Source organism: Myxocyprinus asiaticus, chromosome 5 (assembly GCF_019703515.2).
Source record: "Myxocyprinus asiaticus isolate MX2 ecotype Aquarium Trade chromosome 5, UBuf_Myxa_2, whole genome shotgun sequence".
NCBI lineage: Eukaryota > Metazoa > Chordata > Actinopteri > Cypriniformes > Catostomidae > Myxocyprinus > Myxocyprinus asiaticus.
The window spans coordinates 54,680,845-54,699,301 of record NC_059348.1 but is presented as its reverse complement, the minus strand read 5'-3'; the positions used below and the strand labels follow the sequence as shown (position 1 = coordinate 54,699,301).

Below are 18,457 nucleotides of genomic sequence, written 5' to 3'. Positions count from 1 at the left end.
AATCCACCTGTCTCTATTTTTTTCTTCTTCTTGAAAGTCATTCAAACGTAAGAGTGGATTTTTTCTTTTAGTCTTAGAGCAAATGGGTAAGTGAAAATAACATTTGCTGTGATCTCCCATTCACCGCTGTCGAAGTTTACCCTGCAAATGTTTACTTCCGCGTTCCAATATGGAGGACCAAAAATTAAACACAAATAAATAAATCGTCACATTCATGCATGGAAATAAGTGTGATTCTTATGTATCATCATAGTTGTGAAGGATTCTTAGTAATTTCTCTGTTTAGGGGTTGTCCCCTGACCCGACTTTTTAACTTCCCCTCTACAATAAATTTATAATAAAAAGTGTTAAACCAGGGAAATTCTACTTTACATTTTTTTCCATAAGAACTCGGCCAAAATATTTAATTTACTTTGTATTAAAGGGACAGTTCACCCAAAAATGAAAATTCTCTTTATCATTTACTCACCCTCATGCCATCCCAGATGTGTATGACTTTCTTTCTGCTGCAGAACACAAATGAAGATTTTTAGAAGAATATTTCAGCTTTGTAGGTCCATACAATGCAAGTGAATGGTGACCAGAACTTTAAAGTTAAAAAAAGCACATAAAGGTAGCATAAAAGTAATCCATACGACTCCATTGGTTAAATCCATGTCTTCAGAAGCGATATGATAGGTGTGGGTGAGAAAGAGATTAATATTTAAGTCCTTTTTTTACACTAAATCTCCACTTTAACTTTTACTTCCACATTCAGCCGCCTACTGGTCTGGGCTGGTCAAAGGTGGAGATTTATAGTAAAAAAAATACTTAAATATTTATCTGTTTCTCATCCTCACCTATCATATCACTTCTGAAGACATGGATATAACCACTGGATTACATTTATGCTGCCTTTATGTCCTTTTTGGAGCTTCAAAGTTCTGGTCACCATTCACTTGCATTGTATGGACCTACAGAGCTGAAATATTCTTCTAAAAATCTTCATTTGTGTTCTGCAGAAGGGGATGACATGAGGGTGAGTAAATGATGAGAGAATTTTCATTTTTGGGTGAACTATTCCTTTAAATTCAAGTTCCAAGTCGTAGGCCATTCAACTATTTCTCCAAAAAGTTAGACATGTCTTTACCATCACACACAATATCAATAACCAACTTGAAGTTTAAAAGAGCCCACAATCAGATCTTCATTCCAAGACATGCACTAAACGTTTTAGCATGCTGAAACATGGAAGTTTTTAAGTAGTCAAAGTGTCCCTAATTGAAGAATTAGACAAAAATACACAAATGGGCAAGGGGATATAAAATATATAAGTAATCATAAACGATTGAATAAAAAATAAATTAATGTAGAAATACAAAAGCTATCAATCAATGATGCATATAGCATTTCTTTATGCACATCATTTATTTAAATGGACAAATTTATTTATGTATTTCAGTGGTGTAGCTACGAGTGTGCCAGGGTGTGCACCTGCCACCCAAAATGTAAGCTTGCACACCTAAATTAAATGACAGTTTTTTTTTTTTACTGTTTGCATCATGTCAGACATGGTATTATAATTTATTTATACTGGCTTAATAATTAACGTAACAACAGAATTATTTTTCTTTTTTTATTATGAACCAAACCTCCCTGTACTCCATAAATACAAAGAATGTTTAAAAAAGGTTTTTGAATCTTCTTACAGTTGTGCATTCTTCACAACTATACATTACTGATTTATTTCTTATCCACAACTGAGTTTTTAAACCAATTAATGTAACTAAAACCTGGTGTATTTTTATTTAAAAAAAAAAATCTGTATTTTGCAAATTGTACCATCATTTATATTTGTGTTTTTAGCATATTTTTAAAATAATGATGAATCATTACAATATTTTTTTTTTTTTGATGAATTATTAAGCCTCATATTTTTATATATTAACAGGGCTACATACTCCATTTATTTTTTTCTCCCAGTCATTTAAACTACACAGAGCTTATAACCAAAAAGTAATTGATGCAATGGTTGTTAATGGTAATTTAATTATATTTCACTTTACTGTGCTTTAGTTCTTGCACACCCAGTTTTCTCTTGGTACCAGTGGCGGTTCTAGAGGGGGGGCCAGGCTCCCTGAGAGAAGCCTGGCCGCTCCATGTGCCCTCCCACACCCCCCCCCCCCGGTTGAACGATATAACACTCACACTACCCCCGCAGGTCGGACAACAGTCCACTCCCCACCTCAGTGTTTATGACATCTGCACCTGTCCCCCCCATCCGGTGTTTATAACACTCGCACCCACCCACGTACAGCATTTATAACACTCGCATTTATAACACTTGCACCTGCAATACAGCATTTATAACACTCGCACCCCTCCCCCCAGCGTTTATAACACTCACCCACCCCCCCCCCCCGTTTATAACACTCGCACCCCTCCCCCCAGCATTTATAACACTCGCACCCACCCCTGTACAGCGTTTATAGCACTCGCAAACCCCATCGTACAGCGTTTATAACACTCACACCCACCCATCAGTCGTTTATAACAGTCGAACCCCCCTGTACAGCATTTATAACACTCGCACCTCCCCGTCAGTCATTTATAACACTCGCAACCCCCCCGTACAGCGTTTATAACACTCGCACCCCCCCCCGTCAGTCATTTATAACACTCGCACCCCCCCGTACAGCGTTTATAACACTCGCACCCCCGTCAGTCATTTATAACACTTGACCCCCCGTACAGCGTTCATAACACTCGCACCCCCCTACAACATTTATAACACACGCAACCCCACCCCCGTCAGTCGTTTATAACACTCGCACCCCCCCGTACAGCGTTTATAACACTCGCCCCCCGTACAGCGTTTATAACACTCGCCCCCCGTACAACGTTCATAACACTCGCACCCCCATTTATAACACATGCAACCCCACCCCCGTCAGTCGTTTATAACACTCACAGCCCTCCACTCCCCCCATCCCGTCCAGTGTTTTTAACACTGGCACCCCCCCACCCCTCCCTCGATGCCACCACAGAATGAACACAGTACTCTGCCCAGCCTCCCCTGTGAAAGAATCCTGGCACCGCCCCTGCTTGGCACACCCAAAGTCTTGTTTCTGGCTACGCCACAGCTGTATTTACTTATATGTTATATAAACTCACTAATTTACATAGTTAATTATATTTTATATCTATGAATGTGTTTTTTTTTAAATGTATTTATTTATTTAACATAACATAATTCAGTATTTTTCTTTAATTCGTGCGCAATTTGAATTTCAGTTCGAAAGCTCATGTAGTATGCGATAAGAAGCTTGTTTGAATAAAAATTCTTAGTGCTAAGAAATCGAATTTTATGTTCGTATGTAACATTTTCTTTGTGTGTGAATGCGGAACGTATTTTCCTCATAATACTCACCCGGGCCTCATTAAAGACAACACCAACACAACGCCTTTCTGCGATTCAAAAACGTTTACGTCAGTTAAATTCCGTTACTAACAGTTACTGTTCCACGCTTACTCTTTTACCGTAGTACAGTTCTCCCGGGTGGGTTTTGTCAAAAGGGTGCAGGCGAGGTGTTGATGACTTGTTTTAAACATTTTTGTTTAACGTTTGATTGATAAGCGATATTCTCAGGTAGGAACTTTACAGTGAGCAAAAGTTTACCTTTTAAGAAACAATGTATTTGTTGTGTGAGTCACGACTGCTGTTACCATGGTACAGTGATGTAATCATATGGTAATCCCATGTTACTTTGATATACAGTGGTGTGAAAAAGTGTTTGCCCCCTTCCTGATTTCTTATTTTTTTGCATGTTTGTCACACTTAAATGTTTCAGATCATCAAACAAGTTTAAATATTAGTCAAAGATAACACAAGTAAATACAAAATGCAGTTTTTAAATGAAGATTGTTATTATTAAGGGAAAACAAAATCCAAACCTACATGGCCCTGTGTGAAAAAGTGATTGCCCCCTAAACCTAATAACTGGTTGGGCCACCCTTAGCAGCAACAACTGCAATCAAGCGTTTGCGATAACTTGCAATGAGTCTTTTACAGCACTGTGGAGGAATTTTGGCCCACTCATCTTTGCAGAATTGTTGTAATTCAGCCACATTGGAGGGTTTTCGAGCATGAACTGCCTTTTTAAGGTCATGCCACAGCACCTCAATAGGATTCAGGTCAGGACTTTGACTAGGCCACTCCAAAGTCTTCATTTTGTTTTTCTTCAGCCATTCAGAGGTGGACTTGCTGGTGTGTTTTGGATCATTGTCCTGCTGCAGAACCCAAGTTCGCTTCAGCTTGAGGTCACGAACAGATGGCCGGACATTCTCCTTCAGGATTTTTTGGTAGACAGCAGAATTCATGGTTCCATTTATCACAGCAAGTCTTCCAGGTCCTGAAGCAGCAAAACAGCCCCAGACCATCACACTACCACCACCATATTTTACTGTTGGTATGATGTTCTTTTTCTGAAATGCGGTATTACTTTTACGCCAGATGTAATGGGACACACACCTTCCAAAAAGTTCAACTTTTGTCATGTCAGTCCACAGAGTATTTTCCCAAAAGTCTTGGGGATCATCAAGATGTTTTCTGGCAAAAATGAGACGAGCCTTAATGTTCTTTTTGCTCAGCAGTGGTTTTCGTCTTGGAACTCTGCCATGCAGGCCAGTTTTGCCCAGTCTCTTTCTTATGGTGGAGTCATGAACACTGACCTTAACTGAGGCAAGTGAGGCCTGCAGTTCTTTGGATGTTGTTGTGGGGTCTTTTGTGACCTCTTGGATGAGTCGTTGCTGCGCTCTTGGGGTAATTTTGGTTGGCCGGCCACTCCTGGAAGGTTCACCACTGTTCCATGTTTTCGCCATTTGTGGATAATGGCTCTCACTGTGGTTCTCTGGAGTCCCAAAGCTTTAGAAATGCCTTTATAACCTTTTCCAGACTGATAGATCTCAATTACTTTCTTTCTCATTTGTTCCTGAATTTCTTTGGATCTCGGCATGATGTCTAGCTTTTGAAGATCTTTTGGTCTACTTCACTTTGTCAGGCAGGTCCTATTTAAGTGATTTCTTGATTGAGAACAGATGTGGCAGTAATCAGGCCTGGGTGTGGCTAGAGAAATTGAACTCAGGTGTGATAAACCACAGTTAAGTTATGTTTTAACAGGTGGGGCAAACACTTTTTCACACAGGGCCATGTAGGTTTGGATTTTGTTTTCCCTTAATAATAACAACCTTCATTTAAAAACTGCATTTTGTGTTTACTTGTGTTATCTTTGACTAATATGTAAACTTGTTTGATGATCTGAAACATTTAAGTGTGACAAACATGCAAAAAAATAAGAAATCAGGAAGGGGGCAAACACTTTTTCACACCACTGTATACAAAAGTATTGAGTGGTACTATGATATTTATCTGGTTCTTCAATGTGCTTTATGTGTGCCTTGATATTGCCATTGTGTTACCTTAAACTGATAATCAGACAAAACTAAACACAAACAAACTGAATCATTTTGAATACATTGGTTGCCTAAACTAAATGTTGTTGTGTTGTTTTTGAACAGGTTCTGTTGCAGTCATGGCCAAACGCAGAATAACACAGGAGACCTTTGATGCAGTGGTCAGAGAAAACATTGAGGAGTTTGACATGGAGGGAAATGAAGCATTGGAAGAGGCCATCCAGCAGTTTGAGTCTCAAGGTGAGTTAAAATAAACATTGTGTGTTACTGGGAACTCCAAAGCTAAAAAGTGTTTAAAATGGTGAAAATCTTATAAGAAAGAGTAACCAGATACAGCAACTAAAATATACGCTTTATTTTTTTCTTGACCTAAACTCTTGATGTTAAAAAGGAAAAATCATGTCTATATTATTTGTCAAACTACCCATTATGGTAGTATGCAAATTGGAACTGTATAAATGAGTTTGACAATTTCATGCACTGCAACAAAAAAAAAAAAAAAAAAAAGAAGAAAAAAAGTATTTTTGTCTTATTTTCCGATAAAATATCTAAATATCATAAAACCTAGAACGCATATGTGGGTCAAAAATGACCCAGTGTCTAGTTTAAAAAAAAAAAAGTAATTATAATTTTTTTTTATATATATAGTTTAATATTATATATATATTTTTTTTCATATATATATATATATATATATATATATATATATATATATTAAATATTATTTTATTTTTTTTGTGATATTCATTGCATTTAACATTGTTTTCAGTGTTCATTTGTTATGTCATTAAATATACAATGTGTTAAATTCTATGCTCACGTTCATTTTTATTCGTAGTATGCAAGTATAGAAAGTTGCCTTGTTCACGGCAAGGGCACAGTCCAGGACCACTTCTTAGTGTGTTTGAACCTGCAACTCTGAACAATAAATATAGCTACATAGTGTAATATAAAAATATAATGTTATACAGCAATATAGCGTACATAAGGTTGTCATTTTACAAAAAAAATGTTTTGTTGTAAAAAAACATTTTATCCTAGTCCATTGTACTTGTTTGTGTGTATCACGGGTTGAAGCAGAGGCAGGACCCAAACGCAGAGTTAAAAAAACTAAAGGATTTATTAATACAAAAACCAACATAAACTACCCCGTAGGAGACAAACACAAAGTCAAGCGCTGAAAGCCGACTGAAGCTGGGCTGGGGCAGACATACTGGAAGCAGGACCAACCGGACCAACTAGGGACGGGAACCAGAGATGAGACCGACATGAACATGAAACAAGACGAACTGGCACCGGACAGCACACACGAGGAGACTTCGGCTACGTTCACACTGTAAGCCTTAGTGCTTAGTTAATTATTTTTTAAATGTGGCCAATATCAGATTCCAGTGTGAACTGGTCACGGTCCTGAATTGGCCCACATGTGCAAAAGAACAATAACAAAGACGTCACATGCAACACGCTGTCATACGGAAGTAAGCATGGAGGCCACTGAAGTCAGCATTTACGCGTTCGTTTATGAGGAGATGTGCAGCGGAAGCCAGCAAATTCGTGAGCAGGTTATTAGGAGGATGAGGAGAAAGAGCAAAATTTTTGCTAAACACAGACCGGTTACGATACGACCCTTCAAGTTTTGCTTGTATAGAGCTGTCACCCCAAATACTTATGAGTTCTAACACCTCACTGTCCCTCTACTGACTACCTTCGCAGCTGTCATCCATATTCACAGAGTGACCAAAGAACTACCGGTATGTAAAATCTTTGGAGCGACTCCCGCCAGCGCAGCATTGTGACGAATGACGAGAGTGACGAGATATGACTGTACAGACTGAGGTCGCATTGCAAAAAAATCAGACCTGTATCTGATTTAGGACCACATATGGAAGTGGCCCAAATCAGAATCGAAAAGATCAGATTCCATGTGGTTTGCTGTTCACACTGTTATGAAAAAAGCAGATCTGAGTCACATATGAGCAAAAAAATCAGATTTGGGCCACTTTTGCCTGCAGTCTGAATGTAGCCTTCAATAGGGAGAGAAATCAAATGGGTTAACAAGCAGGGCAGGTGTGACTAATGAACTAATAATAAGCAAACAAGGAGGCGGGGCATGAAGCAAGACTGAGAGACACGTGGCAATACAGGAACAAAACAAAGCCACGTGCTCTCACAAAAGCGCAGACACCCGAATGGCTCGAGCGCATATCGCCAAGACAATAGGCAACATGCAGTCATGCCAACCGACAGATAAAACGAGAGAATGCACGGCAATGCCAACAAAGCAATGCCATGCATTCTCACACTAGACACAGCCTGAGCGTACATGGCAAGGCAAACACCACGCGATGCACGCGACAGGCGACAAATCGAGACAGGACACCAGTGCGAGCGTTCGGCCACACACAAACCCGACACCTCAGACCGAAGTGACCGAACCTCAGCAGAACATGAAGACAGCTCACGACCCGAGTGCAAAGCGCATTTGCAATCACGAGAGACAGACACAGATTATTGACTCGAGTGCATCCCGCCAAGGTGACGTAAGCGCAATACACTCACGCCAATACAGACAAGACATGGAACATGAGTGTCCGGATCCCGACACCAAAACCGAAACTGAGCCAGACAGGGAAGTCAGGATCCAGACACCATGCTCTGGACATGAGACACGAGACTGACCAAAGAGTGCACGGCACGGAAACCACAACCAAAACCGTGTGCTCACACAAAGACAGAAGACAAAACACAAGACAGACACAGAACAATGATGTCATGACCCTGTCACACAAAAAACCAGACTGACAGAGTGACATGATTGTGACAGTGTGGGCAGAGTTGTTGTGACATTTAATATTTTACCACCAAAATTTGAAATTGCCCATATTTCTGTTAAACACCCTTTTTTTATACTGTCACCCAAAACTCCTATTTCATTTCCACTGTGTCTGAAACTCTTCAGAACTGAATAAAATATTTATAGATTTATAAATGGCAAATAAAATTATCATTAGAGTAAATTTTCCTTGAAAAAAATAAGTCGTTTTATAAAGAATAAGCATTTAGATATCCCACATATGCATTTAAGGGGGGTAAAGTTACATATGTGTTCTAGGGTTAAAACAAGAAAGAAAATAATACTTGAGAAGCAGAATGATGTAAGACATAAAGTCTTGTTTTCAGAGAAATCTAAAAAAAATAATTGCTAATGGGGTGAGAAAAATATACACGTTTTCCCCTTGAATCAAGTTTATTTTTCTTACCCCATTTGTAAATGGTTTTGTCTTGTTATATGCATAAAAGTTACACAATTTTGTTTGATTTCTCTGAAAACATCTTGTCATTTTGCTTTTCTAAGAAAAAAATATATCTAGTTTTTAGACATTTTGTGTGCATCTGATTTGCTGTTGTGAAATTATTGTGGCAGGGTGGAGGGCGGGGCCGGGTCGTGATTCCACACACCCGGCCCCTAATTAGGCTGATGAAGCCCGAGAGGGATAAGGGCAACCGGAGACGGCAGTGTGACAGAGAGAGAGTTACGGGCAGCTGCCCGACACCTGTGTGTGTCTTTTGGTTTAAGTTTCTCATTAAACTATTATTTATATTATCAAGCCGGTTCTTGCCTCCTCCTTTCCATTGATGTGTTACACTGGTGCCGAAACCCGGGAAGGAGGAGGGATGCGCCGTAGTAGAGTCCTCGCCACTACCATCCACCCCAACGGTGCAGCCGTGGCCATCCGCCGTGGGACGGAGGAGCCCGGCCACCTGAGAGCAGAGGAACGGCCGCCGACCGCGAGGGGAGGAGGGGCTCCTGGCCGACCGCCTGGAGTGGGAGGACCGCTGCCTGGGGCGAGGGAGACCCCTTCCGTCCACCAGAACGCGGCGGGGCGTTCCGTCCGCCAGGGGCCGGAAGACTGCCTCCGATCCGTCCCTGTTGGCACGGCTGTCGTCCGCTAGAGAGTGGAGGAGTGGCCGAGGACCAGGCTATGCCGTATCGGAGAACCGGTAAGTAAATTTTTTTTCTCTCTCCTCTCTCTCTCCCGCTGTCGCTCCGCGTTGGCCTTTCCCTCTCTTTTTAAATATTATTATTATTATTATTATATTTTAAGTTTAGTATCATCACCGTTACGGTGTGTATGTACCGTGTTTTTGTTATTATTGTTTCCCTCCACTTGTCCCCTCCCAGTTCCAGGAAGACGGGGATGACCTGCCGGCAGACGGGGCCGGAAGGGCACGCCCCCCGCAGGGAAAGAAGGGGGGGATGTACGTCATGCCGGGGGCTCCCCGGCCTGAGAGAACAAGGGAGGAATGTGGCAGGGCGGAGGGCGGGGCCGGGTCGTGATTCCACACACCCGGCCCCTAATTAGGCTGATGAAGCCCGAGAGGGATAAGGTGCGACCAGAGACGGCAGTGTGACAGAGAGAGAGTTACGGGCAGCTGCCCGACACCTGTGTGTGTGTCTTTTGGTTTAAGTTTCTCATTAAACTATTATTTATAATATCAAGCCGGTTCTCGCCTCCTTCTTTCCATTGAGTGTGTTACAATTATATTGTGTTTATCTACATTTATATCAGCCATCCTGCTGCATTAGTTTTTGACCCTCTATTAATTCAGTAAAATGTTATTTTTTTATAGCACTTTTCAAAATACAAATCATTCCGAAGCAGCTTTAAACTTGTGCATGTGGTGATTGGTTGATTAAGTTTGATTTTTATTCAAAGGTGTGGACCTCAGCAACATTGTGAAGGCAGTGCCAAAAGTGTCTTCTGAAGAAAACACAGAAGACCAAACTCATGAGGTTCTTCAGGTATGTTCTCGTTCATGTTCTACGACATGAGATGTTCTATTGTCAAACACTATCTCTGTAATATCAAGAATACTTTTTTAGGCTTTAGAGTCACTCAAATCAGCAGTGGTGTCGTCGTCCACATCCATATTGGAGGATCTGCAATTGTTCACGGAGCAGTGCTCTCTCGACTTCTCTCAGAGATACCTGGCGGCTCAAAAGGAGGCGTATCCCACGATTCTCACCTGCTGCCAGAGAGCCGGAGAGGAGAAGGAGTTGCTCTCGGTTGCTCTTGCCGCTCTGTCCGTGCTCACAGACGGCCAGCCGGATCTCCTGGACGTGGAAGGACGAGAGTTTTTGATCGGTGCTTTAACGACGCACCAGTCGGACCCTGCTCTCACCTGCCAGTGCATCCGTATCGTTCGACACTTCTGTCTGAAACATGAGAATAACAGGCAGGCTTTTGTGAAGGCAGGTGCTTTGGCACTGCTCACCGGGAGCATCATACGCCACATTGAACATCCTGAGGTCGTGAGGGAGGCCTGTGTCGCGCTGAGGGTCATGACCTTTGATGACGATGTGCGTGTGCCTTTTGGACAGGCTCATGAACATGCTAAGATGATCGTGTTGGAGCAGAACGGACTGAAAGTTATTGTTGAAGCTGCTAAAGGTGAGCTTAACTGTTACTTAGGGAAAATTTGGGCGATACTCCTAGCCAATAATTATTTTTATGGTATGAATAATAACAATAAATCTATACTGTTTCCCATATTTTTAAACAAAAAAGTAAAATTGCATTATTCAAGTAAAAACAGGCATTAAAATATATAAAAATGCATTAGAAAAAATGGATAACTTTTTTTTGTAATTTTGAAACTCGGCATATAAAAAGAGTTTGGCGCTTTCCACAAATAGTGTTCAAATCAGGGCTGTGCAATTAATAGCAATCACAATAAAATCATGATATGAGCTTGTGCAATTTCTAAACTGCAGCAATCGGTTAAACAATTTTTTTTTTTTTTTTGCTCAGAATTCTGTGGCATTTAATTAGCTATTCTGATTGATGCACATCTTTTGCACACTGATGAGATCTTGCTAATCAGAATGCCGTGCTCAAAAAAGGTTCAAGAGAGAACAGAAAAACAAAAAGGCATCTCTTATGCAAAGGCAATTTTTTTTATGCAGTTTTGAACAGTGACATTTTTTAATGTAAAATGGATGAATAGGGAAAACATTAATTGCTAAAAATGCAATTGCAGTGTCTACACACACACACACACACACACACATATATATATATATATATATATATATATATATATATATATATATATATATATATATATACAGTTGTGCTGAAAAGTTTGCATACCCTGGCAGAAATTGTGAAATTTTGGCATTAATTTAGAAAATATGACTGATCATGCAAAAAACGTTTATTTTGTCTTTTATTTAAGGATAGTGATCATATGAAGCCATTTATTATCACATAGTTGTTTGGCTCCTTTTTAAATCATAATGATAACAGAAATCACCCAAATGGCTCTGATCAAAAGTTTACATACCCTTGAATGTTTGGCCTTGTTACAGACACACAAGGTGACACACATAGGTTTAAATGGCAATTAAAGGTTCATTTCCCACACCTGTGGCTTTTTAAATTGCACTTAGTGTCTGTGTATAAATAGTCAATGAGTTTGTTAGCTCTCACGTGGATGCACTGAGCAGGCTAGATACTGAGCCATGGGGAGCAGAAAAGAACTGTCAAAAGACCTGCGTAACAAGGTAATGGAACTTTATAAAGATGGAAAAGGATATAAAAAGATATCCAAAGCCTTGAAAATGCCAGTCAGTACTGTTCAATCAATTATTAAGAAGTGGAAAATTCAGGGATCTCTTGATACCAAGCCAAGGTCAGGTAGACCAAGAAAGATTTCAGCCACAACTGCCAGAAGAATTGTTCGGGATACAAAGAAAAACCCACAGGTAACCTCAGGAGAAATACAGGCTGCTCTGGAAAAAGACGGTGTGGTTGTTTCAAGGAGCACAATACGACAATACTTGAACAAAAATGAGCTGCTTGGTCAAGTTGCCAGAAAGAAGCCAATGCCACAAAAAAGCCCGGTTACAATATGCCCGACAACACCTTGACACGCCTCACAGCTTCTGGCACACTGTAATTTGGAGTGACAAGACCAAAATAGAGCTTTATGGTCACAATCATAAGCGCTATGTTTGGAGAGGCGTCAACAAGGCCTATAGTGAAAAGAATACCATCCCCACTGTGAAGCATGGTGGTGGCTCACTGATGTTTTGGAGGTGTGTGAGCTCTAAAGGCACGGGGAATCTTGTGACAATTGATGGCAAGATGAATGCAGCATGTTATCAGAAAATACTAGCAGACAATTTGCATTCTTCTGCACGAAATCTGCACATGGGACGCTCTTGGACTTTCCAGCACAACAATGACCCTAAGCACAAGGCCAAGTTGACCCTCCAGTGGTTACAGCAGAAAAAGATGAAGGTTCTGGAGTGGCCATCACAGTGTCCTGACCTTAATATCATCGAGCCACTCTGGGGAGATCTCAAACGTGCGGTTCATGCAAGACGACCAAAGACTTCGCATGACCTGGAGGCATTTTGCCAAGATGAATGGGCAGCTATACCACCTGCAAGAATTTGAGGCCTCATAGACAACTATTACAAAAGACTGCACGCTGTCATTGATGCTAAAAGGGGCAATACACAGTATTAAGAACTAAGGGTATGCAGACTTTTGAACAGGGGTCATTGTGTTTTGTTTTATGATTGTGCCATTCTGTTATAACCTACAGTTGAATATGAATCCCATAAGAAATAAAAGAAATGTGTTTTGCCTGCTCACTCATGTTTTCTTTAAAAATGGTACATATATTACCAATTCTCAAAGGGTGTGCAAACTTTTGAGCACAACTGTGTATATATACTGTGTATATATGTATTTTATTTTATTGTGATTTTCTTCCCAATTTGGAATGCCCAATTCCCAATGTGCTCGTGGTGGCGTAGTGACTCGCCTCAATCTGGGTGGCGGAGGATGAATCTCAGTTGCCTCCACGTCTGAGACCGTCAATCTGCGCATCTTATCACGTGGCTTGTTGAGCGCATTACCGCGGAGACATAGCGCATGTAGAGGCTTCACGCCATCCACCGCGGCATCCACACACAACTCACCACGTGCCCCACCGAGAGCGAACCACATTATAGCGACCACGAGGAGGTTACCCCATGTGACTCTACCCTCCCTAGCAACCAGGCCAATTTGGTTGCTTAGGAGACCTGGCTGGAGTCACTCTGCACACCCTGGAGTCAAACTCGCGATTCCAGGGGTGGTAGTCAGCGTCAGTACTCGCTGAGATACCCAGGCCCGCATGTATATGTATTTTTTTTTAAAACGCCATATGATTTTTTTTGTCCATATTGCTCTTTCTAAAACATTGTGCGGAAGACAAGTAATAGATCAAAATTTCAGTGTTCACTGCATTCATCAAACTCAGCCATTCGACCCTGTTACCAAAGTTACAAAAGTAACAAAAATTATAAAAAAAAAAAAATTCTTTAATTAATGGGAAATATGTTTATAAATAATTATAAAGCAAAATTTTGGCCCAAAACTAGCCTGCTACTGTAGCTTAATTTAGCTATATCTACATCCCTGTTATTTACAACTAGGGAGGGACAAGTTTGACAAAAATCATATTTTTTTTACAATAATTGTATTATCTTCCTTGAGGTCCACCTATAAAAATAATTTAAAAAATTTGGTCCTCTGTCTGAAACGCTCGGTTTTATGCTCTCTGGGCCTTTAAGACTTCTATGTAAACGCCCACTGTTATAATTGGCTAACATTGTGCAGCCCCTCCAATTCAGCCATATTTGAAACTCAATCAGAAGAAAATGTACAACAAGCTCCACAACATTATAAAACTAAATTTCAGGGTTAACACATAACGTACACCCAATACGTTGCATCCGAATACATTAAGCACAACGGCACCTTAACTATAAAACAAGCCATGACATTTGAAATGTTCGTGAGTAAAACTATTTACTTACGGATTTGTGTTGGGTCCAATAAAGTTTTTAACTGCCCCATCTTTAATAATGCTCAATCAATAACAGTTCTTTGCGAAGCTTGAATCATGTATTGACACAAGCAATTCATTCTGATACAGCTGAAAATACATACAATACACGCTGAAATGTGTCACAATTTGGGCATTTTGTGATCCATCGCTAAAGACCCGAGTATGTAATACTGTTTGATAACACACGTATGCATTTAATGGTTAATTGTGTAGACTTACTCTCAGCCCTGTTACCCATTGTGACATATTTTTGACGATGACTGTGTGGTAACTTTAATTGTGCTTGTCTCAGCCCACCCAGAGAACACGGCAGTGCTCAGTGAACTCTGTGCCACTCTCTCTCGTCTCGCTGTCAGAAACGAGTTCTGTCAGGACATCGTAGAGCTCGGAGGCTTGAAATTCATGATAACACTCCTGGCTGACTGTTTAGATTGTCAGGTGAGCAAATGAATCTATCGATAATTAAATGTATCCTGAATATTCAGCATTTGTTGACGAGAGTCTGTACTCCTTTATGTTTTCCTGCAGGAGCTTGTGAAGCAGGTGCTCAGTGCATTAAAGGCCATCGCCGGAAATGATGACGTCAAAGATGCCATTGTGAATACGGGTGGGGCAGAACTGATTGTCATGGCGATGAACCGTCACATGGCTAATGCACAGGTGTGTGCATGTCAGAACTACAGCTGATGTCTTTGAAAACATTTAAGAAAACACACTGAAATCATGAAATGCAGATTGTTTTCTGGCACACTTCAGAACTGTGATGCAAATTTGAATTTAAGGATGCAGAATTAACATGGAATGAAAGTCAAAGAAATGCATAACTGCTGGAAGTGTAGTTTTTAAGATGAATTTCCTATGAATATGTAATCATACACACATGATATGGGCTATGTCTGGAAACATTACATTACAAGTGTTTTAAAGCTGAAGTCTGTCATTTCTGTGCCACACGTCTCAAAACTTGTGTTGGACTAATGAAGTTGTGTGACTGTTTAAGTAGAAAAAGTAAAACATTTACCTGTCATTCCAATTCAAATTCTAAGTTTTCAATTGAAAAGAGAAAAGCTCATCATAAACACTGTTAAAGTATTGTTTTTAATTGGTGAGGTTTCTCAAGCTGTTTTTCTCAGTGTTTTTGTCGTTGTTTCAGGTGTGTGAACAGGGATGTGCAGCGCTGTGTGTACTCGCTCTACGTAAACCCAATAACTGCAAAGTCATCATGGAGTGTGGGGGAGCACTGGCGGCAATGCAGGCCATGAAGAATCATCCAGCTGAAGTCAATGTGCAGGTAACACAATATGATTCCTCGTTTACTTTTTAAAGGGGTCATACATGATGCATTCATCTGTCTCATGTCAGAAAGTTTTGGAAGATTAGAATGAGTTGTTCTTGCAGCTCAGTTTCAGTAAATGCTCTTTTTGGTCTAGGCTTCATATGGTTAGGATTTGCATTCTCAAAGTTACGGTATGTTGTCATACTACATAAATATCTCAATTTGACTCGATGATATGACCTGTTTAGAAAATTAATAAAACTACTAAACAATTTTATTACCTGCTATTTTGTCATGTTGGCTTGAGAAAGACTATGTCAAGAACATAAACATGTTAGCAACCACTAACAACATGCTAGCAACCCCTAGCTACATGCTAGCAACACCTAGCTACTTGTTAAAACATGCTTGCAATGCTTAGCAACATGCTAGCAACATGTAAGCAATGCCTAGCTACATGCTAAAACATATTGGCAATGTTTAGCAACACCTAGCTACATGCTACAGCATGCTAGCAGCATGCTAGCAACACACAGCTACATGTCGAAGCATGTTAGCAATGCTTAGGAACATGCTAGTAATCTTTAGCTATATGTTAAAAATTTCTAGCAACACCTAGCTACATGTTAAAACATGATACAATGCTTAGCAACATCTAGCTACATGCTAAAACATGCTAGCTACATGCTAGCAATGTTTACGCCATGGGTGAAAGGTGCCATGCATTGTTCCTGGCAGGCTACTCAGCCTTACTGGCTTCATATGGTTAGGATTAGGGTGGGGGTGGAGTAAGGACATCTGCTGCCTCCCAGGAACAAACTGAGGCACCTTTGTACAACAGGCCAATGTTTAGTTACATGTTTAAACATGTTAGCAATGCCTAGCAACATAAAAACAACACCTAGCTACATGCTAAAACATGCAAGCAGTGTCTAGACACATGTTAGAAAATATTGGCAATGCCTATCTATAGACTAGCAATGCTTAGCTACGCGCTAAAACACGCTGAGCTACATGCTTAAACATGCTAGAAATCCCTAGCTACAGGCTAAGACACGTTAGCAATGCCTAGGTACATGATAGCAACACCTAGCTACATGCTAAATCATACAAGCAATGCCTAGCATCATGTTACAAAATATTAGCAATGCCTAGCTGCAGGCTAGCTACCAGTGCTTAGCTACAAGCTAAAACGTGCTAGCAGTGCAAAGTTAAAATTAAAACATGTTAGCAGTGCCTATCTGCATGCTAGAACATGTTAGCAGTACCTATCTGCAAGCTAGAACATGTCAGCAATGCCTAGATTCAAGCTAGTATATGTTAGCAAAGCCTAGCTGCATGCTAAAACATGTTAGCAATAGCCTAGCTGCATGCTAGATCATGTTAGCAATACCTAGCTGCATGTTAAAACATGTTAGCGAAGCCTAGCTGCATGCTAAAACATGTTAGCAATACCTAGTTGCATGCTAGATCATGTTAGCAATCCCTAGCTGCATGTTAAAACATGTTAGCAAAGCCTAGCTGCATGCTAAAACATGTTAGCAATACCTAACTGCATGCTAGATCATGTTAGCAATGCCTAGCTACATGCTAGAACATGTTAGCAGTGCCTATCTGTATGTTAGAACATGTTAGCAATGTCAAGATGCAAGCTAGAACATGTTAGCAATGCCTAGATGCAAGCTAGTATATGTTAGAAATGCCTAGCTGCATGCTAGAACATGTCAGCAATACCTAACTGCATGCTAAAACATGTTAGCAATGCTTAGCTTCATGTGAGAACATGTTAGCAATGCCTAGCTAGCTGCTAAAACATGTTAGCAATGCCTAGCTAGCTGCTAGAACATGTTAGCAGTGCTTTTTTTATGTAAGAAATTCTATTTAGTGTTGACTCAAACTCAAGACTGTTTATTGCTGTTTCAGAAACAGTCGTGTATGCTGTTGAGGAACCTGGTCGCTCGCACACGTGACTTCACTCAAGTGATACTGGAAATGGGAGCCGAGGCGCTGATATCTCAGGCACTAACCACTCACAGGGACTGCGGCGATGTGGGACGGGCCGCCTTACGAGATCTCGGCTGCCAGGTTGAACTGCGAGAACTCTGGACGGGCAAGAAGGGAAGCCTGAGTCACTGAATGAACTGTGATGGCAAATCTCTGCTTCATCCATGAATTCACTATTGAATCATATGACCACATGACTTAACAATGGAGGTCATGCAATTAAACATCTCTTTCCAGTAGTATTGAAGTACATCTGCTGTCTGACTGTGTGCATATGATGCATTACAAGTTACAGTATATATATATTTTCTTTTTTAGTTAGTAAACATTTTGTTTGGGTGGGGGGGTTAGTCTTTTAATGACTCACTCAAAACACAGAAAAGATGTTCATTTGTTGCCATTTACTGGTTAAGTTGTGATTTACAAAAACTGTCACTGAATGAGTCAGTGAATGAATCAGAACGAATCTTACTGGTGGACGAATTCAAAAGACTAGAGTTACGAGTTAATCTCTCACAGACAGAGAAGCACCATTTGGCGTTAATTCACTCCACTTAATAAATGTGGCCTCATATATTGTTTATTGTGGTGTTTGATATAACTTTAAACTATATGGAAGTTGCAAAATTGTTGATTCATGTTATATCTTTGTTTTGTTAATAAATAGAAAACAAAAAAGGAATTATTAGGACAGATGAAACATGTTGCCAGTAAATAGACAGTTACAATAATGCATGATACATCAATAATATATGTTTAATACAATAAAGGGGTAGTTCACCCAAACATTACCTCATCATTTACTCACCATCATAC

General features: G+C 40.3%; 1 protein-coding gene across 4 annotated transcripts; it reads left to right on the top strand.

The window, feature by feature from the left end:
- Positions 1-3,492: 3,492 nt before the first annotated feature.
- Positions 3,493-17,835, top strand: armc6 (armadillo repeat containing 6). 4 transcript variants are annotated; one of them, XM_051698661.1, is made up of 9 exons: positions 3,493-3,628; positions 5,557-5,691; positions 10,170-10,255; positions 10,337-10,904; positions 14,654-14,799; positions 14,890-15,021; positions 15,515-15,652; positions 15,792-15,828; positions 17,561-17,698. In XM_051698661.1, the coding sequence occupies exons 2-8, from the start codon at positions 5,571-5,573 to the stop codon at positions 15,804-15,806; spliced, it is 1,206 nt and encodes a 401-aa protein (XP_051554621.1). In that variant the 5' UTR covers positions 3,493-3,628; positions 5,557-5,570; the 3' UTR covers positions 15,807-15,828; positions 17,561-17,698. The 4 variants fall into 4 exon arrangements, with proteins under 4 accessions (XP_051554621.1, XP_051554618.1, XP_051554620.1 ...); XM_051698658.1 differs by lacking the exon at positions 15,792-15,828 and having other exon boundaries at positions 17,561-17,835; XM_051698660.1 differs by lacking the exons at positions 3,493-3,628; positions 15,792-15,828 and adding an exon at positions 9,061-9,453 and having other exon boundaries at positions 5,577-5,691; positions 17,561-17,835.
- Positions 17,836-18,457: the final 622 nt, after the last annotated feature.